We start from the raw sequence: 26917 nt of genomic DNA on the forward strand, positions 1-26917 counted from the left end.
CTGTAGGTTCAACAAGAATTCCCTTAATTTTTCAGCCCTGTCTTCCCTTTGTTAAATTAGCGGCCTTTACACATTCTTGTGCGCAGTTACAGAATGACCTTTTTATTGACCTTTGAATCTCTTGCAGTTTCTTCATATTTCTATTAAATGAATAGTGAGACTCCCCACTGAACAAAAAACTCGAATAAGAATTTATTTGGATTCAATTATAGAACATAGCTTAGAAAACAATCAGTTTTTAAGACCAAATCAAATAGTGTTCAGAAATTGTGACTAGTTTTCTTACCACAGTGGAAAAACAAAACAAAACCAAAAAACCAAAAAAACCAATGCCTTATCTGGACAAGGACACGTGTCTCAATACATTTTCTTCAACACCAGTTTTTGTTCTTGTTTAAAGGCAAAATGGTAGTTAACATCTCTGAAGTATAATTAAGTTACAGTGAAAAAACCTCATCTTTTCATATTTTTCCCCTCAAATAAGGGTTTATTCATCTGGACTGTAAAGACTGCAGCGATTGCTTTTCTGACTCTACAGTTAGAATGACTTTAATAGCTGTCACATTTATTAATAATCTTACGTGTTGTTATAGATTTGATTCATGTAGATCATTACTCCTACCTCTTTTTTTTCCTAAGATAATATTTGTATATGTCTGTGTTCATGTGTGTGTCTTGTTTTCTGACTCTGAAATGTTTATTATGCCTTAGACAGTTACCCCAGGGAGATTATGTAAAAAAGCCTGGAGATGGCGACTCTTTTTATAGCGACATTCCTCCTGGAGTCAGCACAAACTCAGCATCTAGTTCTAAGAAGAGGTCTGCTTTTCTGTCGCATTTTCAGATTTCTACCTGTTCCATCACACATTATTCCATTAGTCAGAACATTTCATTATTTTGCAGCAGGTTTGATTACTTCTTCCTTCTTTCTTGAATGTTAAAAAAGAGTATCCTTTGTTCTTTGATTACTCTACTTCAAAATGCCATATGCTCAGAACCACTGGTTTAACAAATCAGGCCAGAAATCCAAACCAAATCAAGCTAAACAAGGGACAACCCTAAATCTATATAGAAACCCCCGGGTTTTGGTTTTTCAACGTTGCTCTTATACGGCTTATAAAACTATACATAGAGTTTGATCATATTTTAAATGGTGAGCTTTATGTCATGTTTGGTAGTCAAAGAAAAAGGTTACTGTCATGCTTCAATAAAAGCAGTTGTTAAAATGAAATGATAATATAAATGCTGCATTGAATATTTTTTTAGTTTAAAATTTATCGAAGCTAAGCTTGCTGTGGGAAAAAAAAAAGATCGCTTCTCTGTGAATCGTACATTTAAATATTATGATTTTTACCTTTCATTCTTGGAATGATTAATTCTAGGTTTTATAACTTAGAGCTTGGTTGTCAAATTAATTTTAACTATATTTAATGTTTGCCTGAGTTTTGTAACAGTCCAGATGGGGTTAATATATTATTGATATGTCTTAAACTTGGATGCTGTATTCTTGCTCCAGGATCTTAAGGTGTATAAGACCATTTAAAACCCTGCATGCTTTATAATTGTTTAATAAAATAAGCTGACAGATGAAATAAATAGTTGGAAAGTTTTAGGAAATGAGACCTGTGTTCATATTGGAAAAAAAGCTGAAATATTCCTATGGACGAGTTTCTTTGAAATTGTTGGTAGGGGTGTGATATATAGAAGAAAAAGAATGATAGCCCCATGCATTACTTTGGGCACAGTAGTTACTTTGTAGATTGAAAGGGAAATTGCTAGTTTATTGAGAAGAAACATCTCTTCTGGAGTTCTAAATAGAGTAAATTATCTGTGAAAATTCTGCAATAGATGTCACTCTTTATAAACAATTAGGAAAAAGAATGGAAGCAATTAGTGAGATCTGGGAACCCTGTGTGGAACTGTCCTAAGCATGAAGGATTGTTTTCACTCAGATAACGTAGCTTAAAGCAAAAGTAAAAGTATTATTTTTGCATGAGGAGTACAATTCTAAGAAGGATACTCAAAAAATTGTACTTTTAACCTATTGGGGACTTTTTGGCTAAGAGAATAAGATTTACTTAAATTCTCTCGGTATATAATTATTTTCTTGGTCAAATATGTAATTTTAAATTAAATAACATGGTAAATAAGTAGAGAAATCAATGGATTCCAGCAGAATTTCTGTTGTCCTTTTGTACAAAATAGGAGTCATTCTACACTTAGTAAATGCTGTCGAAAAATCTAGGGAGTTATGTAGTCATTGTGCTGAGTTCCATTTATTTTCATTCATCCGCAGAAAGTTCCTTTGAAAATAGACCTTGTTAGCAGTTAACTGGAATGATATGTGGAAAGGTGTTTAAAGCATTGCTATTTTCTGAAGTACCTCAACAAGAACTTAAAATAGTGATTTGAATAATTACCAGATTTTAGCAAAATCTTAATGTGTTTTGACTTGAAACAGTTAAAAAATTGTGTCAAATTATGTGACTCCTCCTAAGTGTATGTAGTTTGTCAGAATGCTTTTCTTATGTGGTACGAGGTAGGTGTGTAAATTTTGCTTCTTGTAGACAATTCATTTAAAGATGGCAGGATACAAAGGGCGGAAGGGCCTAACGGTACATGGACTTCATGAGAGACACTTCCATGATAAACATCTGACGCTGTTCAGTTATTGGGCAATTTAACCAACAGTATCATATTTTTGGGGGGGGGGGGCACAGTTTTGGAGAAAATGCCAATTCTCAGAAAATAATTTTATTCTTTAAGAACACCTAAATATTTGATCAAGGCTAGTCACTTCCATTGAGCAAATCTTAACGAAATCTCTTGGAAGTCCATGTTCTCATAACAATACTTGAATGGAAGCCATTGCTTTACCATTAAGAAACATCTATGGTGGGACCCCATTATAACTCAGCTGCTTGGACTATGTAACTGAAATATGTAGTGAATTTGCTATCTATGGTTGCTGTGTTCTGGGGAATGGAATTGGCTTGCATTGTATCCTGATACTTTTCAATTACAAAGTATTGTAATGGGGTTCCATTGTATTTGACTTTTCTTAAATTGAATGTTGTGTAATTCTGCCTTCTTCATGAAGACTTTCATGTTCTCTTCATTCTTTCATTTCAGATTTTTTTATTTCTTGATTTATTTTAACGCACAGTAATGCTTAGACGTTTCGCTTACTGATTTCAAAACCTTCATTTGATTATATGTTTGAACACTATGTATACATTTTCAATTTCAGGTCAAATGGACTCTCCCATTCTTGGAGTGAAAGGATTCCAGATACAAAACATATTTCAGACATCTGTGAAAATGGGCGGCCTCGAAGTAACTCTTGGCAAGGTATTTGGTGGCATTCTGAACCCATCTGTACACATCGTCTAAATGGTTCTTGTTTTTGTGGTTCTTGGTTGTAAAGACTTGTTCTTTGCTGTAAGCCCTTTAGCTTTTCTCCCGACAGAGAGGAAGGCATTTATAATGAGAGTCCAGTGCATTTTTTCCTTGGATGGGAAATAATGGGATTTGCTAGCACCAGTGCACTGGACACACTGAGAAGGCTCTGCAGAGCTCTGAAGCCCTGTGTTCTGCGCTGGTGCTGGCTGTGAATTGTACCCCCTTGAAATACAGTGTTATTAAACACATGGCAATTAAATTTATTTTTATTCAAACCTAGCTTCATAAACCCATCTTTTTCAGGTAACCTGGGAGGCAACAGAAAGAAAATCAGAGGCAAAAGATTTAGACCTCGGTCTAATTCAACTGAGTAAGTCTGAACCTGTAATGGAAAAAGACACTCCAAGGTCCTGTGCCATGACTGTGAAAAGTTAATTAACCAGATCATGAAAGAGCCATGCCTCTTGGCCTTGGTTTTATCTTTTTAATTCTTTTTTTTTTTTCCCTTTTAAAATTAATCTTGGCTTTTCTCTTTTACTTAGGCATCTCCGCAACTGTGCCCATACCAATTCTGCCTGATAGTGCAGGCTTTTTCCTCCAGTAACCTGCCATTGCGGTGTTTGGGTTCCATTTGAAGGGAATTTTGATAACATTCCTTTCTTCTCATCACCCCGGGTCCAGCCATTCCAGAGGGGTCACCCTTCCTCCCCCCAGTATTCATACAGCCCGGAAGCATCAGGGGAAAATTCCCACGTCCTAGGGCATGATGACTGCTCACAGTGTGAAACCACCGCTCCGAGGGCTTCATGGCTGCAATCTAAGCATTCTCTCAGACTACGGGAATATGTTTCCCTTTTAATTTTCCTTCTGAGGACCTTTAAAGGGGCACTTACCTAAACTTGCTCTTTAATGGAATCATTGTCACTAGATGCAACACTATCCCTTTTAAATGATAGCCACATTTTTTTTTTTTTTTAAAGTAGAGGTGGGGTCTAAAATTCCATTGAAAGTCATTTATAATGAGGTAAACACCAGGCACTTTTTTCAGTTTATTTCTCCTCTTAAGAAAGTTCAGGCAAAACCAGGCTTCCTCAAACCTTTATCTCCATCATGGGATAAAACATACCTTCATTTCCTACTGGACCTGGCCGCCTGGTTTTCATTAACTGTACTTTTTGGACCACCTTAATTTTTTTTTTAACCTATTTCTCACTTCAGTGCTAGTGATTATTCCCTGGATCTTTATTGCTTCTTCATGCCTTAATACTTAAAAAAAAAAAAAAAAAAAAAACCTCAATAGCAGATATTTGTTAACTGCTTGTCAGAAACTCACGTTAGCTTTTCCATCATATACCCTGCCTTTTTTCAGTCCAGGACAATAACATTGCCCTGAAATTTGGAACTTCCTGCTGATGGTATTGTCTAGTAAGTGGCTTGTCAAAGTTTACTAGAGGATACTTTACTTAGAAACAAGAGATAGGTTCCAGTGATGAGCATTGCATGGTCCAGAAATGGCATCATAGAACTCCATCACAAATAACTAATCCGTTAGAGTTTATCTTATACATTCCCAAAGCGCTTGGATGCTTTAGGGCTCATCCTGGATAAACTCTTCTTGGAATGTGGTTTGATTTGTTTTGCATGAGGTCACCTGGTAAGAGCTTTTTTAAGCTTATCTCAGTTGCTCACAAGAGTACAGATAAAACTGCAAAAATATTCTTCAGAACTTTCTTTGTGTACTGTTTAGTGTTCTAACAGCATTTTCTATAACAAGGCTTTGAAAAACGCCTACATGAATACCAACCAAATAGCCAATCTTATATTAAAGCTAGGAGTTTAGGACCCAAAGACTTCTTGGCGTTTAGCAGTGTTTTCTAGCCTAATCACTTATTTTTAAAAAAAACAACAACTATAAAATCCCCACTCATATCATGTGACAAATATTATGATACTCTACATCACCCTTGATAAATATTGCCTGTGAGATAGTTATTATATTTCATAAGACATCATAATGGAATCATCTTTATGAAGAAGAATGAAGGACTCTCAGATGTTTCAGATTTTCAGATTTGGTTACAGGGCCCATGTTACCTGCATGGAGCCAAGTCTGTGAAGCCGACACTATCCTCACATTCTCTCATACCTTATTGTCCAGACATTATGTTTTGTTTTTCTTTTCTAAAAAAAAATCTGAATATATAGCATATCTAGAATTATGTCGACAGCTTTTTAAGAGACTTTCTGTATTTGTTAAATGATCCCATTTGCTCCTGATATAACAGTATCATTTATTTGCGTGGCTCCAGAGGAGCAGAATGACCACGGACAAACATAGCTTTTTAATTTTTCTTTTAAGATTAAGAAGTATAATCAGGTCCATTATTCATCCTTCCCTTTAGTACCTCCTCATCCCAAAGGGTGATGAGACATCGGGGCATGAATGAAAACATGCACCACCAATGCACACCCTGCTATAAAATGTCCTTGTTTATTGTATTGTTTTCCCACTTAAAGCTTTTGCATCTTCCTCACTGTTGTACGTGATGTTTAAAAAAAAGAAAGAAAGTTTTTGGCTTAGACTTTGTATTATATATTGTGTTTTTACAGGAGGGAGCCCCAAGCACCTGAGCCTGGGCACTCCCTCGCCCAGACTGTCCCATCCCAAGGCATAAGCCCAGGGGGCTCTGACAGCCCCCAGACAGGGAGTCTGGATCACAGGTCAGTCTCCACCTGCCCTCTCATTCTGGGCTGCCACTTAATCTCCCTCCAAGTCCCTTCCTTGGCTGAGAACAGGGTCATTTTATCTCTGACTGACCACCAACGTCAGCTGATTTTCCTCTGCCTTTCCATCCTGGAGAACACAAAGAGCTCTCCTATCCTGTTGAACGCATTTTTTTTTTTTTTTTTTTGCATGTTGCGCTACAAGCCAAGTCAAGCCACATAGGCAGATTGTCCCAGGTTGTTGACAGCCCATCACTCCAGCTGGCCCGACCTAGAGATGTTAGGAGGCCCCAGGTGAGGGCCCTTGGATGGGCACATCCTCAGAAGGCATAAGACTGGGCAGCTCTCTTCAGCGACCTCTAGTGAAGTAGTCACAGCTTCCCGAGATGCTCCCTGACATGGAGAGAAAGGTCCACCCGTTGCAAGCCAGGCCCTGTGTCTGTAGGTTTCATGGGACATCTTCTAAGACTGACAGTGAAAGGAACAGGTCTCCTCCTGGAAGTGGCCGACTGCCTGTGGGTGACTCAGTTTGCTGTATGGCTATGTTTCACCCAGTACCAGCTGCATGGGCTTTTTCTTCGGTTTTCCCCAGGCCGGAGCATTCACTAGCCTTCATGTGTGGCTGCAATTGCTTTTTGACTTTTTTCTTTTTGTTCAGAGTCTCAGTGGAAATCTCGATGCAAGTTTTAATTGGCGATCTCTGTCAAAGCACAAGTTGGTGATGATTGTGGCTAAAGGCCAAAAGAAGTGTGGGTTGTTCTCAAGTCAGGGGACCTTGTCTTAGCAAAAATGGTCTTGTCAGCATGAAAAGCAGCCAAGCCCTTCTCTCAGGAGGGAACGTCATGATGTTATTTTGTGATGTACATGGATTATGGCTAAAAAACATTGAGGTAAAGCACTACGAAAGATAATCTAATTTTGTTGATATAACTGTGGAAATGCATCTTGATTGAAATGTGTCTACAAACTAAAACTAATAGAGAGGAAAGAAGTGAACTTTAACCACAAACAAGTAGTATATATTATAATTTCCCTAGTTTATTTCCAAATAACTTTAAAAGTTTTATAGAGCTTGACTCTTCATTGTCTGTAATATCTCAAGAGGTTACCTTTTCAATGAAAAACACTCAGTAAAACCTCCAAATTCTTCTAAGACCCAATTTGTTGAATCTGTATTTATAGGACAAAGACAGTCTCTGAGGGGATGTGTTTTTGCTTGGCTCTCGGGGTAAAAAAATCAAAAGAAACTCTGAAAAAAAATGAAAAACAAAAACCCTTGCATTCACAATTTTACTACCTTTTGACTTTTCCTTTGTGCAGTAATTCTGATGGAGACTTTGCCAGCTCCATCAGGAAAGCGTTATCTAAGGTTATCCTTGTCCTCTGGCAGTCACTCCCATTATGATCAGACACTCAGAAGGCAACTTCTGAGGGTCATTTCCTAAAGGAAACATGAACGCTTTAGCCTGGAGAGCACAAGGGGCAGGAAGGCACACGGCAGCTGCACCTAAGTGACTAAACCCACCTGCAAGATCACGAAGGCCTGTTGGGACCACCCTTACTGTTTGCTGGGTCTCCAGGATCGGAACAGTGGGGCCCTTCCTGTTCGTTACAGTGCTAGCTGGATCACCTTTCTTGTTAACTCCCGCTTGAGATCTGCCCTTGGGAGTGAGACAGAGGCCGTGTAAAAGCTGTTCCTTCCATATTGGAAAGAGAACGTGGCTCTTTTTTTCTGAGGTGTTATATCATCAAACAGCAGGTCGGAGTTGCAGCCATCTGAGTATTCTCAAAATGCCCCTTTATCATTTGAAAACCAAGGAGCCAAATGAACGGTGGCCTGGAAAAAGCCACTCGAGGTGGGTGAGTGGGACTGCCGACAGTACCCTGATTGAAAGAGCTCTTGATCCGCTTTGGGAAACCACTGGAAAGGCTTTCCCGGAAATGTTGAGTACATTCTCGAATGCCTTGAGCCTTGGTGTAGCTGAGTTAATTCTCATGTCATTGTACAGACTGCCTCATAATCACCCCGAATCCATCCTGGTTTATTTGGCATAGTCACTTGCATTTGGAGGGTGAAGAACATCCTTGCTAAGCTTGTGCTGTGTATTTTCAGATTTTCTATCTTGTTCTGCTTTCTTTGTTCCTTCCATTGCTTTCTGCAGGTATTTAAACCCATGGTTCAAAAGAGACTATAATGTAGCTAAGTGGGTAGAAGATGTGAATAAAAACACTGAAGGACCATACTTTAGGTATTTCATAAATTAATTTTATATCCTTTTCAAATTCCCCCAGCACATACAAACACTGTGATGTGACTGGCCCTCTATCTTGTATCTCCCAATACAAGTTCCCATAGATGGAAAGGGTCCTTGTTTATTTGCTGCCTTTTGATCTCTGTTTTTGGCTTCGTGAGCAAGTCCAGTTCTTTTCTGAATGTTTCAAATGAAGCCATTTGCAAGGGTTGCCATTTAGTGCATGTCCCTATCACCATCTTGAGCTTTTTAGTAGCTTTCTCTTCATTCTATGCTATGTAGTGTTCTATGGGCATGAAACATACTTTCCACTAATAAAGCAGCACTATTAACCCCAACAACTTAATTTCTGGAATCTGGAGGTTTCATAATGCATTTTTCCTACTTATTGCCTTAAGAGTGCATAGTGCATACAAAAACTCAAGGAGAAACATGAAAGGAAATGAAATGAAATGTAGTGGAATTTTACTTTGAGTCAAACCAATGATTTGACATAACTTAAAAATTATTGGGATGATAATTGAACACATGAGAGTGTGTAGAATGAGTTTAGGTTTTATTTGGTCAGCACACCCACTGGCTACCAGAGAAGGACTGTGCTGAGAAGGGTTTTGCAGAGTCTCCAAAAATCATCTAAGACATTTTTATTCCAGTTAGAATGTGGTTGTCTAACACTTCGAATACAGTAGGAAGCAGATCAGAAACATGATCTTGATTCACAAAAAAGCAGACAGAGTATTCCTACATTTTAGAAACTTGCACATTGACTCAATTTACTGCAGCTCAGAGTAACATTAGATGTCAAAATTTCCAAGAGCTCCTTATGGCATATTTTCACTCTTTATAATATCAAAATGGTTTCCTAGAGGTATATGTCTACTTTATATCTGACTACTTTGTAGACAACTAATGTAAAGAAGCAATATAGACTCAATTACTACCTCTTCTGAACATAACTTAAAACAATAAACTGTCAGATCACTTATTGCCATGACTTGGGTCAGTATTTATCAGATATCAAAATATCTATGTATTTTTAACTCTCAGCACCCATATAAGGTGGACTTTCTCTTCCAGTGTACCATTAGTCTAGACATGTATAGTTTGAGAAAATGATTAGACCTACCTGCGTTTTAATTTGATCCATACATTTGCATATAACCCAAGGAAAGCATAACCCCTGCCTGCTCACGGAACTATATCTTGCTTTGTACCCCATCTTTCCCTCCTGCCCTGTCCCTCTGCTTATACCACTTTTCCACTGAACCTCATACACATACACTCACATTCAAACATCCCACCCTCACCTGTAGCTCCCAAGATGGCCAGCATCAGGAGGGCAGGTAAGATGATTTTGGATGTTATTTGGAATCTTGGCTCACCTGCAGTCCTATTTCTCCTTTCTATTTTCCTCAGGCTTGTGGGCAGATTATAATTTGTATTAGCCATGTAACCGAAACAGAATGACTTTTGTCCCATATGGGGTAGGGCTTATGTGCCTAAATCGACATAGCATTTTTTTGCAGCAATAATTTGTGAAATGGTACTCCGGAAGAGTTGATTCACCTCACCTGGGTGAGCTGAGTAGTCTATGTGGTTCCCAGAGAAGAGTTCACATTTTTTAAAACTAGCACCCAGGTCTGCCCAGAAGCTGCATGACTAAATGCAATTTGGATGGGGAAACGCTTCAGCTCCCCCGGTTGCATGTGCAAAGCTGCAAGGGCAATTTTAGAGGGTCCCTTTATCTCCTCTTGTAATATGAGATGTTGGCTCCTACGGAAGAGAGTCTTATTAAGAATTCTTTGTTAAAAGTCCATGCTTATGTTTAAAGGCTAGATATAATTCAGCGGAGGGTCAAAAGTTAACTGTCATTTGGGAGTTAATAAGTTTATGAAGGTTATGCCAATAAGACTTGAAAATCAATTCAGAATTTTCATGGAAGTGGTGAATAACCGAAATAGCCCAGGACTTGCAGCACAATGACTCCAACACAACAGAGAATTTCATCCACTCTCCATCCACACCTAGCCTCACATAGGAGGCCAAAGCATATCCATGCCATTTGCCAACCCAATGCTTAAGCTCAGATCTGCTGCATCTGCCTCCAGGTCCTTCAGGTTTACCTCTCCTGCCAAAACCACCAATGAGGGCAAAGGTCGTTTTATTAATCACCCGTGTGGTGTGGGGTCTGTGACATCCCTCCCAAAACGCGGTGAGGACTTTGCAGTAAACTGGTCCAGAATATAGCCCAGCATTAAAAAACACATATGGCGTCCATATCACTGGGAAGAGCAGAGGAAATGCCCAGAGATTTCGAGTGATCGGAGTGCATCGCTGGCTCCCTTACCCAGTCCCATCTGACAGTGTTCGCTCAAATTGTTGTCAGTGTATAAGCAGATCATCACGAAGGAGCAGGTGAGGTCAGAGGGAGAGCAGTATCTTCTCACACCTAGATCCTGGGGCAACTCTCTTGGTAATAGTGCTTTACAAGCTCATAGAAGGTTTCCTTGCTGTGGGCTATTATCCACTTGATTACTCACGTCGTCAGTGGTTTTTGAGTTCACTTCCATGATTCTGTGGAAATGCAGCAACGCTGGAAAGGAACCACTGATAACAACTGTCATGTATTGAGTGCCTGCATTGTTCCTTTATTCCTCACAACATCTTGAGATGTAGGCATTCTTATTCACTTTCCATGCATGGAGGAAACTGAGGAAAGACCAACTCGAGGTCATACAGCTAGTAAGTGTCAGAACCCAAATTATGAACCTGGCTCTGACTCCAGAATCTGTTCCTTTTCATCAGACTGTTACAAAATTTGCCTGCGAACACAGCCTAGTGAACAAGGGGGTGGGGGCATGTGTCCCTCGTGTGTGACTGGCCTGGTTCTAGCCTGTTCTGGGGAACAGAACTGAACCAAGGCTGTCTACAGAAGGCAATAGAAGGAGGACTGATGTAACCCAAGGCCCACGACATTCCACTGGCCCACGGACACACCTTCATCTTCACTGTGTGATTCGAAATGGCACCCACTATGGTTATGATGGTTTTTTAAAAAATGCAGTAATAATAATGGTTAACATTTGTCCAACGTTTGCTTTAGAAGTGAATGAGCTGGGTGGGTGCCTGGTTTATAGTGAAAGCTGGTGGGAACCACCAAGCAAGTAGCCAGGGTCAGAAAAGAGCCTGGAGGCAGTTTCGAAAAAATTTCTTTCTTAGAGAGCTGTGGGAAATTTGGAGTTTGTTTCTGTTTTCCCTAAACTGCTTTACCCTGCCTTCTCCTCTGCTCTTATTCTGACTCCTGCCCTAATGCTCTCCATCCCCCCCACATAATCCCCTTTATGCTGTCACACACTACCCTGCTTCCAGCCCCCTGCCCCTTGCCCCTGCTAAACTGTGCTGTTCGGTTTTTCTTACCCTTGGTCCGTAGTGTCAGGTACATGAGTGGGGGAGGGAGTAAATGTGCAATTTCTTTGAGGTTCTAGAGAATAACTCCTGTTTCTGTTTTAACTCATTATTGGCTTTGGCCAAGGAAAGATATTTGAGGGTAAGACTGGAATTCCAGCACCCTCATTGGAATGGCCCCGTATGTATATAAGCTGGTCCCTTGGACCCGTAGCCAACTGAATGGCCGGCAAGACTTTGAAGCTATAAGCTAACACCTCATGCTATGGACACACACATGGCAGCAAATTAAAAAGAGGAGCCGGGTTGCATGATCCCCTAAAGTAAACAATATTTAGTTACATGTTTGTGTACCTGACCCATGTATCTGAACTTGGATGGCTTATCAGTAGTGATTTGGCTAAAAATCTGAACCCAAGTTAATATCCCTAGTGTTAGAAAAATCTGTTTTTGTATCTAGATACAAAAAGAATGTCCTCATTTTACACATACTGAATTCATTTCCTAGAGTCATGGTCCTATTTGAAACGTTTTCCTAAAATGGAAAAAAAATCATTAATTGCTGAATTAGAAAAAGATGCGGTAGTCCATTGCTTTAATAGTACTTTTGAGGATTGGAAATACTCATATTCGGAGTCACACCCATCTGCTCCACAGTGGAGAGCCTTATCACAGGAGAGGTCAAGCAGCTGTAGCATCCCAACAGTGTACACCAAGGAGTGGTCCTGGACATTTTCCAAAAAAGAAAAAAGCAATAGGAATTACAGACTAAAAGTAAACTGAATCACTCAACTCTTAAAATGGAGCCAAATCTCAGGGTTTATAGGAAAAAGTCTTTTCAAACCTTAGCTTGAATTTAGTGTCCATAAAATAGAAACTGATTTGAAAGCTACAGCAGACCCAGAACGAAGGAAAACATATGGATGGGAACCAAAACTTAAAATCGGGGAGGAAAAAGACATATTTACTTGGTGCATGCAGTTACAGTCAACTAGTAGATCTCCCCCTACCCCGGGCGACCCCACCGCCAACACGCACAGGCTGAGTAGGTCACAGCAGATGAGATGCATCCTCCTAAAATAAGTACCTGAGCTCCCCCATGGCAGTGTAACCAGTTCAGTGACCCACAGGTCACAACCGCCTTGCACCAGGAATTAAGGAGTCCTAGGTGTGTAGTGGTGACATTTGTGAATAGATAACTACTGTCAAATTACCGTGTCTGGGAGTTCCCATGGTAGCGCAGCAGAAACAAATCCGACTAGGAACCATGAGGTTGCAGGTTCAATCCCTGGCCTCGCTCAGTGGGTTAAGGATCTAGCATTGTCGTGAGCTGTGGTGTAGGTCGCAGATGCAGCTCGGGTCTGGCTGGCAGCTGTAGCTCCGATTAGACCCCTAGTCTGGGAACCTCCATATGCCATGAGTATGGCAATGAAAAAAAAAATTGCCGTGTCTATTTTCCATTGGCATGGTGGGAATCGGGACTTTTTAGTCTCAGCTGTTTTTGCTTTTGGTTTTTTGTTGTCGTTGTTGTTGTTTTTCACTTTAAAGACCAGCTAGCAGAGATGGGCTCTTCCAGTGTGCCCTGCCTAGTCACAAATATTAACCACTACACTCGCAGACTCCAAAAGAGCATAAAGCATGGAGAGCTTACACAGATCTTCCACATGGAACGTCTCCATGATGAGGGGAGCACGTGCTATCCCAATAAGAAGAGTTTGGCAGTTGTGTTTTGTTTTAGTTCTAGTAAAATTCCAGTCATTTAAGTGTTGCCACATCTCATTGGCATGACAAGTAGACCCTACGTGAGTTATCAAGATCTACATCTATGGCTTACAGTCCTCCCTGTACAGAAGTGATGATTGGAGGGACTAACCAGACCATTTTTGTATGTTCTCATCAGACTCTTTGTTTGGCTGGAACTCTGCACTCCTTACCGCTTGCATGTGTACTAATTTGTTATTAAAACCCTCGTATTTGCCTTTGTTCTTTCACAACTAACACACTGGCCTTTGAATGCATGAGTTTTGTGTAAACTGGTGTGTGACTTAGCAATTAATAAATGTATCCATTCTATAGTATTTTCAGATCTTGAATATATAATTGGAATTACATTCTTTGTATTAAGTGATAAAAATAAGGCAGACTATTAATGTTATACTCTTAAATTACCACTATGAGCTCTAAGAATATTTTTATCCCTTCCCCATCATAGCTTTTAAAAAAATCTATTCTGTAGAAACTTCATTATTGGCTTTCTAGTTGAAAACTATGATTCTGTGTACTACCATTTAAAGAATCCATTGCAGTTAGGAAATTAGGAAGATAAAATTCCAGCATTCCAGTGTGACTGACAGAGTGCATCCCAGTAGTTCCACCTTTGCAGTAGCAGCCTATGAAAGTAGAAATCAGAGGGTTTGTTCTGAACCCACTTTTCAGGTCTTTGAAAAGATGTTAGGCAATTACGTAATATGTATGTCATGTGTTCTCAACGCCTCAGGACTTTATCTCCTGCCAAGTCTCCTTCTTCATCAACTGGATCCATTGCCTCCAGCAGAAAATACCCATATCCAATGCCTCCCCTCCCTGATGAGGAGCAGAAGGTGAACCGACAAAGTGCCAGGGTATGTGGGAACTTTTTCCATGTGCTATCGTGCTCTGTCTCTATTGCTGATCTGTGGGTTGAGAGGTTAAAAGACAGACTGTTCCTGACAGCCTGAAAACAACTGAATTTGAAAAGTTGAAGATTCTTGACGTGTGGGGGTGCAGATTTATATTGGAAAAATCTGTCTAAATACTGATGAATTCTAGAAATATTTGACATATTTTAATCATTTGCCGCTATATATAATTATGGTTTTATTTTATTTTTAAATTTTATTTTCATATATGATTTCATTACTCATTGTAGTTGGTATATTATAACCTGGTATCGACAAAACAGAGAATGTATTTTGCTTTATTAGGTTTTCCATATACCTGGAAATGCCAGAGGTTAAGTAAACCAGCCTCATTTCCATGCCCAGTTCACTTATTCAGGCCTTTCGCTGGCTAATAACACCCAATAGGATTTAAGAAATAGGAACCCAGGAACAGAAAATCAGATCGGTGTCTTGGGCCGGGGGGGGGTAGAATTTGGATACAAGGAAAGGAGCTTTGAAAATCTGTTCATATTGAGAGTCTGGCAAAGTATATGCACAAAAAAAGATTAAAAACATATTTGGAGTTTCTTGTTTTTGTAAAAATAGGATTCACCAGATTTTCATTTAAATACTCAGCCTTCTTTTATATTTAAATTATGACTCTGCTTAGTCTCACAGCCTTCCAAGAAGCCATCCATTATGTGAAATTTGAGATTTAGTCCGGCTTAGAGAGGCAGATCAGCCAGAAGTCTCCGAGGAGACTCACCTGAAAGATATAACAAAAACTAATTACCTATATTGATGTCCAGCCTTTGTTGTGGTCAGTTACACTGTGATATTGATCTCAGAAATCATTTGGCAAAACAAAACAAAACAAAACTTTAAAAACCTGGAGAGATTTATCTGCTAGTTCCTAGGCTTTTTGGTTTTGAAAGATATTTCAAGGCTCCTTGATCCTGAACTTAAATTATGTGGTTCAAAATAAACATAGATCATTCACATTTTAACTTGACCAACTCTGAGTCAGTAAGAAAACAAGAAAAGATAACTCATTAAGAACTGATTAGATCACTATAATCAAAAAGACTTTAAAAAACAGTGATGTTTTATTAACCATATAAAAAATTACCTTCATATGTTAGCATGGGAAGGGGCAAAAGGTGGGAAGGCATTCCCAGGCCTCTGCTTTCTGACCTTACAAAAAAAAAGACCTGTGAATAGGCATCCGGTTGTTCATGAGATGAGTATGAGGCAGTGAAATCTTAGGCTGACGTCATTCCTTCCCTCCCCAGGAAATTGTTGAAGCAGGACAGCCCACATTTTCTCCCTGGTAAATTGTCCACACTGCTGTTTTACTCCCTCTCATTGAGGGCATTCACTCAGCTGTTGCCATGGCAAGGGGCAGGTTTGGGGGCACGGTCCCACAGGAGAGCCATGAAAATGACAGCTCCCCCGAAGAAATGGCTGGCCTGTGGCTTTTTCCTCTAGGCTGAGGGGGGCAGCTCAGGGTCAGTTGTGTGTGTGAAAGGTCTGGTTGGGTCCACCTACTGTGGCACATTGACCGAGCAGGTAGCAGAATCCTACAGACTAGGCAGCCCTGTCTCTGGGCTGGCTTCGTGGGCTGTGAAGAATAGAACAGGTGATCTTTCTATCCGCAACCCCTCTACTCCAGCCATCCAGACATGGCCAAGGTCATGCCTGTTCCTCAAAGGGATGGCCTGGCGATTCTTTGCTCCTTTTTCCTCACTGGGAGCATCGTGACCTTCAGGTTTTCCCAGTGTCCTTCATTTGTTCCTCCCTTCTTTCTGCAAGCTGTCACTTCTTATTCTGTCTTCATGACCATTGGTGAGAAAACTGGGCTCACAGAAACCGAAGTCTAAACGCGTGCCTATTTTTGTCGCTTCACCTGAGCATCCATCCATATCTTCTTTCCATCAGACACCCTGCAAACCATTCATTTGCATGTCTCCACCAACAGGTGTCCACACACAAAGCTCTCCCAGGAGGGAGATGTTGTTCTCAAAGGGTGAGGAGATGGCTGTGTGTTTTAAGGAAAAGGACATATAAAGTAGACCTAAAGTAGGTAACCTAAGATTTCCATGAAGAATCCATATTAAGAGAATCTGTGTAGAAGCATCCACTTAGTCACTTAGCTATTTCTCCTTTTTCTTTCTCAGAAACTCATTAGGTTGAATACACTGATGTGCCCCAGATTTCCAATAAAAATGGAAATTGGATGGAAGTTGGAGACAACCTGTGTCACATGGTCTTAGTCTTTCTTTGTTCATGTTTATAATAATTACCCCATATCACATTGCCTGCAGCTTGATTTTTTTTCCCCTTTCTTTCTTTTTTTAAATAGGCCTTCCTTCTCTGGGGAACTGAATTGCACTTGTGTTGGATCATGCCAAACTTGTTTTCAGTCCATTAGGCAATTACTGATCATTCTAGAAATTAGATATGAACAGGGCCAGTATAAAGAAATGGTGGCAGAGGCCAGGAGAGGGAAGAGGTGAGAGAATTAGGGAATTATATCCTGCCCTGGATTCTTCCTTCTACTCTGATATGCCAGGTCCTGAAAGAGGATGATTTTTTTAGGAGGCAGTAATGGATTTGGAGAGTGTATAGCTTGGCCATAGTTCAGGGCAATGTTTTTTTTTTTTTGCTGTTGGGGTGTTTTTTTTTTTTTTTTTTTGGTCTTTTTAGGGCTGCCCTCGAAGCATATGGAGGTTCCCAGGCCAGGGGTTGAATCAGAGCTGTAGTCACACCAGCCTACACCACAGCCACAGCAACACCAGATTCAAGCCACGTCTGCGACCTATACCACGGCTCACTGCAACGCTGGATCCTTAACCCACTGAGCAAGGCCAGGGATCGAACTTGGGTCCTCATGGATGCTAGTCAGATTCGTTTCTGCTGAGCCAGGACGGGAACTCCAGGGCAATGATTTTTAAGTGGGTAGTGATGGTATTAATACACTCAGCTTTCCTAAGGTTGGTAGTTGTCAGCATTGGCTGTATAGAACCGTCTGAAGGACTTTTTATTTTTATTTATTTTTTTGTTCTCACAGCCACTTTTCAGAAATCTTTTTTAAAGTTTTTATTGAAGTATAGTTGATTTACAGTGTCGTGCCGATTTCTGCTGTAAAGCAAAGTGACCCAGTCATATATGTATACACAGACACAAACACCCACCCATTCTTTTTCTCTTACTCTCCTCCATCATATTCTATCCCAAGAGATTGGAGATAGTTCCCCGTGCTGTACAGTAGGACCTTATTGCTTGAAGGACTTTTAACAGGTACTGATGCCTGAGGCCCACCCAGAGAGCTTTTTGATTTAGTGGTGTGCTGTCTAGGCAGTAGGATTTTTAAAACATCCCCAGAGCATTGAAATGTACAGCTGGTGAGAACTACTGTTCTAGCTGGCTGTCTCAGAATCCTTGGGGAAATAAGAGAATGGGTAGTTTTTAAAAACAAGATTTTAAATCATTTCATTTGAGACACAATATTTAATTGATTGAGAATTTCAGGGAACAGTAAATGAGGATGAGAGGGCTTTTTGTATTAAAAAGTGGCCATTGTTGAAAAAGTTGAGGCTCAGGTGTCAAGGCAAGAGAGAGCTAAAAATTAGCATGTTTATTTTACCCATTCATGAGACTGTGAGAGTGTGTCTCCACAGTCACATAAGTATAAATGGAATCACTGAATCGTTTCCATCTTTGTTGCTCAGAATATGTCTGTTTCCTGCTTTCACGGTGTGAAACTTTGCTTTTCTCTCTTGTGCAGCTTTGGGAGACATCCATTTAAGATCAACTGTTTACATGCGATACATCGAAACTGTTTACTTCAACTTTTATAGAAACCCAGCCTCACGGAATCACTGCAAATCTATCTGCTCTTCGGACAATTCGAAACCATCTCTAAATGCCACAGGGGAGAGGAAGCGAGTCTCACATCTGGATACCATTTTCTTTTTGTCACTGGCTTAGGATTTAACGGAAACACGAAAAGAACCACTGACATGTTACACTATAACATGGAACAACAAAGGTACTGGTACATTCATGGATAATCCGCATGCCAGTTATCTGTAGAAATCTCACTAAAATTAACTCACATGACCCAAATGTAGCAAGTTTCCTAAGGGACGATAGTGGATTCAGAAGTCGACATTCTGAAGCACATCCTCATTGTAGACAGTAATGCTATGTGCATGAAGCTTCTCTTTATTTTTTTCCACGTTTAAGGAAACAACATCCCATAATAGAAAGTAGCATGCAGGGCTAAGCCATATAGGATTTTTTTCGGCAGGACTCCAAAGCTTGAGAGGCTAATATCCTGTATGCTAACTGTAAACATGTATTTTTATTTTTTTTAATTTTCATATTTATATCCGCATACAAGGACAATTGTACATATGTAAACATTTTTAAAATTTAAAAAAAAGCAGCTGTTACACACAAGTGTATCTTGCCAAATGCCTAAGAACAATCAGTCACAGTCATGTCATCGTCATCATTCAAATGGTCCTTAAAGATTGTAACCAGATGATGTTGTAAATAGACTGGTCAGTGCTGTATACTTGTCTCCCCATAATTGGTATTTGTCCAAAACATGTGATATCCCTTTAAATTGTGCAAAATCTGGAGGCAGTTCTATTGAACAATTCATTCAACAAGAGAACAAAATTCCTAGCAAAACTTGGGGCCTGCACTGCTTGCCGGAACAGGAATCCAGCAGTGCAGCTGCTGTCCTGCCTCCAGGCGCTCTGCTGCTGGTCGGCTGCTCCTTGGGAGTCCTCCAGCCTGTCCAGTTTCCTTCTGAGGGGGCTACAGCACCTGCCTCAGCAGCTGTAAATTTTTGGTCCTAGAGCCAATCTCCTAGTCTCACCCTGTAAGCCCCTCGCTGCTGAGATTAAGCAAATGCACCAAAGACAAAGGAGACCACGGCTGCTGATACATTGGTAACTTCCAACTTGCCAATACTCTAACCCTTTGTGGCCTAAATTTTTGTTCTTTAACACAACTTTTTAGCCACCCTGATCTGTGACATGAATGACTTTTTAAAAAAATTAAAAACAATTTTACACTGTTTTTGAGGGGTATTTCTCATTGGTGGGACGGGAGTCCCAACAAGTCATTCTGCACTGACTTGTAAGATAGTGGAAATTCTACCAGATGGGCTAGGAAGCCTCAACAGGCCACCAAGGGTTCAGAGAGACCTAAAATCACAAGTGGGCAGCAGCTGTGAAGTTGCCCAAACCCAGCTGGCATTGGGAAAGAATCTGATGTTCTGAACTGTCCATAGAAAAGTGAGAAATCTGTGTTAAACCCTCTTCTTTTAAATCAAATTTGATAGCCAACATCATGCAGCTCCATCATTCTTAGCTTCTCTCTGGAGGCTACCCTGGTGAGACTGGGATATTGATGGCATCAAGCACATGCTTTGATGGGATCAATCAAATGCTTTGATGTGAAGAGTGCTTCTGAATTTCTTCATTTTTCTCTCTTTTTTCTTGAGAGGAGTGGGATCTGCAGACAAGCTTTGAGAAATATCCTCTCAATTTGATCTCTCCCAGTAATGTCCAAAGACAAAACCCATTTCATCTCCATGTGCAATCACCTTGGAGGCCCAAAGCGAAGGGCCTGTTTAGAAGGCAATGTTTTATTCTCTGTGTGTTTATATCTTCCGTAATGGACCTCTCTTCTGAAAATCTTTGAAAACACTTTAAAGCAACTTGATCATCAAAGGTAATAAAGTCTAAGCGGCATTTTTCTTGACAGGGAGGGATATGATTGTCTAGACTACAGTAAAACGATCCATGAGGCTAAAGTTGGGGTGAGCATTGGGTGATGTTGCCACTTAGCTCAAGCCAAGGACAAGGAGGGCAGACAGATTTAAAGATGTAGCAAATAAGTGGCTTTTGACTGAGATCACTTTAATGTGCACTGAATGTTTTCTGGTATTGAGTGTATAAAAGGCTAATGTTAGAAGGTTTATTTTGACTATACAAGAGTTTAAAGATTTGAATGTAAGGTACCTCATGTAAATATGCTTCCTAGTTATGGTTAAACATCCCTAGTTTGAAAGAATCCGTAAGTGATTAGTTACATTGTCAATGGATCCTGTCACCTTTCTCTTTCCTGACCTCGATTATTTTTACGTGACAATTATTATTTCAAGTGAAAATTCATTATTTGTGCCTTTTGGGAGACATGGTTGCTCTAATGGTGTTGAGTTTACAGTCACTCTCCTCCATAATAACCTTCCTATAGGATTCAATGAAAAGGGTTTTGTTTTCTTTGCAGAGAGATTATGCTGTTACAGTAGCATTTATGTTCTATTCTAGATAGCTATCCTATCTAGAAATGTTTAAACATTCTGACAGCCATTTGCAGAATTCTTTGACAAGTTTATAATTTCAGTGGCTGGTTTTGAGAAGTACCTATATGTGTGCTCCTGGTTGGTGTTCTAGATTGTTCAATCTACATATTCATGACTTTTCGTCTGTAGAGACAAGGAGAGTGGACCCATGGCGCTAAACACAAGCACAGCATTTTTTAAAAATTCTATTTTGGAGAGGAACTTTGAGGCCACACAGCAATTTGTATCATGCAACTAATATTTATATCCCCAGTCAACTACAGGACTATTATACTAAACAGAGAAAAGCTTTTTTTTTTTTTTTTTTTGGCCTTTAGGTTCCATTGTATGCCTTTTTCTACTCTTTTGAGGTTTTGTGCATAGATGAGACTTCAGATTGAAAACTCTGCAGCCTGAGATGTTCCATTTATTCACAGTCATTACAGGGTAGTAAACTCAGATTTAAAGAAACACATCTCTCAACAAAGAGTGCCAACAAAGAAGGTGTGGGTAACATTGAGCCCTGAAGGAGCTGACTGGTCAGACTAAGCGGTCGCTGGGTCTGGCCACTCTCTCTTTAGACAGGAAGGGGTGGCCTCCTCTGGAGTCTCCCAGCTAGAAAGTGATCCCCAGGCCATAAATCTGTGGAAAGGAATACACTTCTCAAACAGTACAGCAACAGGGGGGCCTTCAGTTTGTGGTTGCTGTATTTTTTAAAGAAACCTAGTGCTTTTCCTTAAAAAAAAAAAAAAGTTGAATAATAAAGTAAATGTCATGGTAAAAATGCCAAACATATGTTTCAGCTTGATATTATTAAGTGACACCACAGTTTTTCTCTCTCTCTTTCCCTTCCCCAACCCCCATCCCCTTTGCTTTAAAAAGGCTTTTTAAATTGTGTTACTGCATAAGGTCAACCCAGCAGATTTCTGAACATAAGATTGATAGGATTTCTAAAAGAAGTTGCTCAAAAAGATAAAATTGGATATTGCGTGCACTTGCAGAGAAACACTGCTTCTGTTTGAATTTCAAAATAGTCTTCCATTTCTCTTTATTGTTATTGGTGATCCCATTGCAGATTTGGCATAATTTAACCCTGTCCGTTGTCTCAGCTCCTTTACCTTTTACCTTTTTAGATTTTCTTCTTTAATTTTTATAGTTACCTATGGGCCAGAGGAAATATGGTATTTCTGTTCACTTTCAGTGTTTCAAAATCATTGGGTCATTTTATCAGTCTCATCTGTTCTTCATTTCCTGTTGTCCTGTAGTTCTGTTTTAATATATATATATATTTAGTGCTTTAAGTATTTCCTTGTGTTATTCAACATGATAATAAATCTGTACCTAAAGAGAAGACTATTTTATTTTATTTTACTTAAAGGGCATTTATTGGAATTTCCTGACTAGCTTGCCTAGTATGTGGGAAGGGGAACACTGAATAAAGACAGTGAAGGAACAGAGGGAGCCAGGCCCCACAGCGCGCTAGGACACTGCCCCTGCTGCTGTGGATGCCCCCTATGGGCAGCATGTTTCAAATACAATCCTACCAATTGTAAATTGGCATGAATTTTACATGAAACATTCCGACCCCCATTTGCAGCCAGCATAATGACTACTTTTTTATGCTCCTAATTATTTTTTTCCTGTCATTTCTATATTTTCCTCTAAAACCGACACTCAAATAGTTTTTTTTTTCTCTCCCTTAAATGGAGTTAAGATGAATAATTCTCCTTCAAATATATATGAAGCAAACATTCCTATGAAATAAGGCTTAATTGGAGGCTCACATTTTTTTTTTTTTCCTCTGAGCTGTTTTCTGAATGGCTAGGACTATTCTGATTTGGGACGCAGCAACTTTCCTCTGGCAAGGGGAGAGCTAAGAAATGTAGTAAACAGCTTCTCTTGTTGATTGTGAGGCTCTCAGCCTGGTCTTCTGAGCATCAGCTGACAGGCAGCAGCTGATCCAGCTCTGTGTATTTGTTGGGGGGAGGGGTGGGGGTTGGAGCAGCCACACCTGCAGGGAACCTTTGGCGCATGCTCATAGCAGATATGCTCTCTGGGCAGGTGCTTTTAAGTCTGGGAGCACTTTTCCACCACACCTGCAGATGCGGAGGAAACAGACTTCAGCGAGATCTTAGAAATCAGGGGATATTTGTTAATATCTTATTCATTGCTTTGTCAGAGTTCCCCAAATGGGCATCTCTGGTTCCGTTTCTAAGTAGAAAAACCAATCATTTGGAAACAAAGCAAAAACCTGCCTAGTTTTTATATCCAGAGCCTGACAACGAGGAAGCACTCTCAGTGTGGGTCTGAGATGTTTCCAGGCCCTTCCTACTTGCAAAGTCGCTCCCCCTTCAGTAGCTGCCAGCATTTTTCTCCTGACTAGGAGCTTTCACTGAAATGGAGGTAAGTCCCTTCTTTGCCAAAATTGGCCCTTGGGGAACCACTGGGGCACAGAATCAGGGGTGAGAGGCACTTCTCCTCCCATCGCCATCAGGGCATGAATTATGCTCCTTGGAGAGTTGCAGAGAGACTGGTTCTGGGGTGTGTTTCAGGTCCATGGAGAGGTAAGGAACAAGTCTTGGGAGGGGATGGGGTGTTTGGCCCTGGAGTAGGAGCAGAGTGGAGCGTCATCTGAAGAGCTCTGAAGCCAAGCGTGGGAAAGAGCCTGAGTTGGCCACCCGTGGTGTGGTGGAGAGAGGTGCTGCGTGCCTGGGGCAGATCTGTGAGTTTTGTAGTTTTTACTCAGTGTTGGTGTGTAAAGACTCCGTTGTCCCGTCGTGATGGGCCCGTCACTTCTGCCTGGCGTGTCCCTGTTGTTGGTAGAACTTGTATCTGGAGGTGCTTCAGGGCTGGCAGGGTTTTGGCTTAAGGACCTCATCATTTGATGTTTTTAGGTATCCTTGAAATCAAAACCAGGGAAAAAGGGTGTTTGGTTTTTGTTGTGTTTTACAAAAAGGCATACAATGAGACTAGCAATGTTAAGGTAATGTGCTTACAATCATCAATGTGGTTTTTAAAGAGTTTATGAAGAAAAGAGCATTTTCTTCTCAAGTTAAAAATTATGTATGCATATAATAATGATCTACATTTACTTGAGGGCTTAGTGAAGTTTGATTTTATGAAGTTTGATGTGGATTTGTGTTTTGATGGTCAGGCTCTACAAAAAAGGTGAAATCTTTAAACACAGCGGTGCTATGTTTTACCTGATAACACACAATACAGAAAGTGCTGAAAGGAATTACTATGTTTATTCAGTAATAATACAAGAGTTCTTGCTAAATTATACATGTGTATCACTGCCTGATGAGAAACCCCCACTTTTCTAACCTAGCACAAAATCCAACTGTGATTCTACAGCCAGTCTTTGTAATGGGTAAAAAAGACCCAACATCTTTGTTTTGTATGGAAAACTTTTTTTTTTTAATGCTAACCTGCAAAAGTGTATTCAGAATAAATGAGCATGTACTCCTTTTTTAACTTGCCTCTCCGATTCAGCATCACAAAAAGACAACTTCTTTTAGAAACGGAGTGTTTTATCTAAACACAGCAGTTTATATGTTAGCCAATGTAGGTCTGCACTAGTGTTTTCCACATCTGTCACCTTCTGGGGTCATGTCCTGTCTACAGCTAGAAGAAGCCACTTCGTGGGGAAGTGTTAATGGTAGCACGGTTTCACTTTGGGTGAACCTGGTGATCATGTGTATATACTTAGATTGGCTTCATTTTAACATTATAGTCTCTCTGCTACTCCGCACTTCGGGTTCTTAAGCTGTTTTAAACATTACTGGATTTTGGCAAATAGCAACTGAAATATATATGGCACCTGCTTTCTAGAGCAAGCGTGATTTGTTTTATGGCTGTTCAAATTACAAAGGTGTTCTTACACTGTAGGTAAACAAAATCTTGCTGTTTCTAAAGGTCAGTGTAACTTAAGGTTCAAATTTCTGGCACAATTTTATTAGAATTCACTTCTGAAGCTAATAAGGCACCACAGTTTTTCTATGTTACTCTCATTGTAACATCAATAAAGTGACTTTCAATAAAAGAATTGATGTTATTTTGATGCCTGATTGCCTTTAATCCTATTTTTCTCCAGGACATGGTTTCTCTCTCAGAAGCTTTGTGGGGATACTGCTGGGGGTTTTTTATTTTCTGTTCCATGCTGTCCTAGAAGGGACCATCAGCCTGGTGAGAAATAGCATGATCCTTGAATAAAGCCTGAATGCTGACTCTGGTGGATGGTTGTCCTAGTTGGGTGGCAGAAGGAGTCTTCTTTATTTATCCACTTGCTTTGTTCATGAAAATTTCTCCCTCACCCTAATAAGGATCAGTTTCCTGTATTCTGTCTTGGAGCCCAGGCAATAGTGCTTATTTAGAGGAGTTCCCTTGTGTCAGGCTGTAAAGCATTGGGCCTTGGATGGTGGCTCAGTTTAGGTCCCTAAGTTCACTGCCTAAAAATTTCTTCTACCTGGCCTGTTCATTGTCTCTGGAGCAGCGTTTTCACCCACCAGTCTTTACCCAGGCTTGCAATTTCCTTGCCCTAGTCTGCTAAGGGAATGAGCCTTTATAAGTAGTCGAAGTACTGCTTTAATGTGAGAAAAATAGAAGTCACTGACTAAGGGTTTGTACATTTATTATGACATTTGAAAAATCTATGGTGATTACATATAGCTCCATTTCTTGTATTTATAATATTTTAGGCATATAATAATTCATTAAGATAAACATTGGGACTGTAACACACTCAGCTAAGCACAAGCAAAGTCTAGCGCAGAGATAGCAGAAGTTTTCACTCACAAGGATGGATGAGAGCATCATGCTGGAATCTAAATTCTACTTTGGCTCCACAGGAATGAGAGCTGTGGTAAAGGAAATATGACTGCTGTGGTGCACATCTATGCCACTTGTCCCCAGGCAAACACAGGCTTCTTGCAGCCACATTCCTGTGGAAATGTAAGGTTATCAATAGTTGAGAAACATCAATCTGTTGACACACAAGAATAAAGCACTCATCTTCAGAATGAAATTAAATCTTGAGTTTGGGTGATTTGAGGAATTTAATTCTCCAAAGGATTGAAGTATTCAAGTTTGAGCTCACAGCTTTACTGTGCTCCAACAAGGTGCTCTAAGAAAAAGTGACCAAAAAACAGTTATAAAGAAGGTGATGAGGCCACGCTGGAAATATATCATGAAACAGGAGAACCCGACATAGCACAGAACTAAGGCCACATGAGAGTCACTTGTAACGAAGACGTTGGCTGTAACTAAAGGAGCACGGATACATTAAATCTGTCAAGGAGAAGGAAACTTTTTAACCACAGGACATGCTGAAAACTAGGTTCTAGGCTTTCAGAAGGTAACAGTGAAAGGAGAAGTGGAGGCGATAAGAAGGCTTGCTCTGAGATACTAGTAATTAAAACGGAATTGTGGATCTCCAGAGATGTAGCTTTGTAAGACTTTGGCGCTTCCTGAAAGCAGATTGAGAACTATGACTGATTTCACACACACAGCAGGATGTACCAGAGCAGTAGGACTGCTAAGATACGGCCCATAACCATTAGTCAGCCAGGCCTTCTTCCTCACCTTGCTAGTCACTGCGAAATGACCATGTCCTTCAATTAGGATTGCTTCAGAGGATCCCCTGGGAGTTTGAAACAAGTGCTGTGACTCTGAAGGCGTCCCTGCCTCCTGGTGCCCTGCACCCCCTTTTGTTCTTTTTCAACAGCTCAGGCTCAGCCAAGCTCTGGGAGCTCACAGTATATCTGGGAGGAAACCTGGGCTCATCGTCTCATTATGACAAAGCAGACCGACTCACATTCTGAGAAGCAGCCGGCTGAAACCACGTGACAGAAATGCATAATTAAGAGTTAGGATTGGATAAATATTTGTTAAATGCATATAGATACATAGCACAGTATTTGAAAAATGATTAGTTGAAGGAGGCTAAAGATGCTTAGAAAATGGGTTTTTTTTTTTTCTTCATTGACAATGAATTGATCACTGGAATGGTAACACTCACACTGAGCCCTAAAATAAGAGATTTGCTGGCAGGGAAACAATAAGCGAATTCCATTGTTTGATCTGTTAATCTCTTTGGCTAAAAAGCACAAACCAGGTCCCAGGTCAGCTTT

The 26917-nt window shown here is 40.2% G+C and overlaps 1 protein-coding gene across 6 annotated transcripts in view; it reads left to right on the forward strand.

Annotated features, from left to right (window-relative positions):
- ADAM22 (ADAM metallopeptidase domain 22) overlaps nt 1–24843 on the forward strand; it is a 236023-nt gene extending 211180 nt beyond the window's left edge. The window contains exons 27-32 of one of the 6 annotated variants that reach the window (XM_047752655.1): nt 712–906; nt 3251–3351; nt 3706–3772; nt 8289–8375; nt 14281–14404; nt 18210–24843. In XM_047752655.1, the coding sequence (XP_047608611.1) occupies nt 712–906; nt 3251–3351; nt 3706–3772; nt 8289–8375; nt 14281–14404; nt 18210–18230 (595 nt within the window). In that variant the 3' untranslated portion in view covers nt 18231–24843. Of the gene's footprint in view, nt 1–711; nt 907–3250; nt 3352–3705; nt 3773–6012; nt 6124–8288; nt 8376–14280; nt 14405–18209 lie in introns of all 6 variants that reach the window. The other 5 variants (XM_047752656.1, XM_047752658.1, XM_047752653.1 and 2 more) reach the window with 5 other exon arrangements.
- Nucleotides 24844–26917: the final 2074 nt, after the last annotated feature.

Source organism: Phacochoerus africanus, chromosome 11, assembly GCF_016906955.1.
Source record: "Phacochoerus africanus isolate WHEZ1 chromosome 11, ROS_Pafr_v1, whole genome shotgun sequence".
In the NCBI taxonomy this organism is placed as follows: domain Eukaryota; kingdom Metazoa; phylum Chordata; class Mammalia; order Artiodactyla; family Suidae; genus Phacochoerus; species Phacochoerus africanus.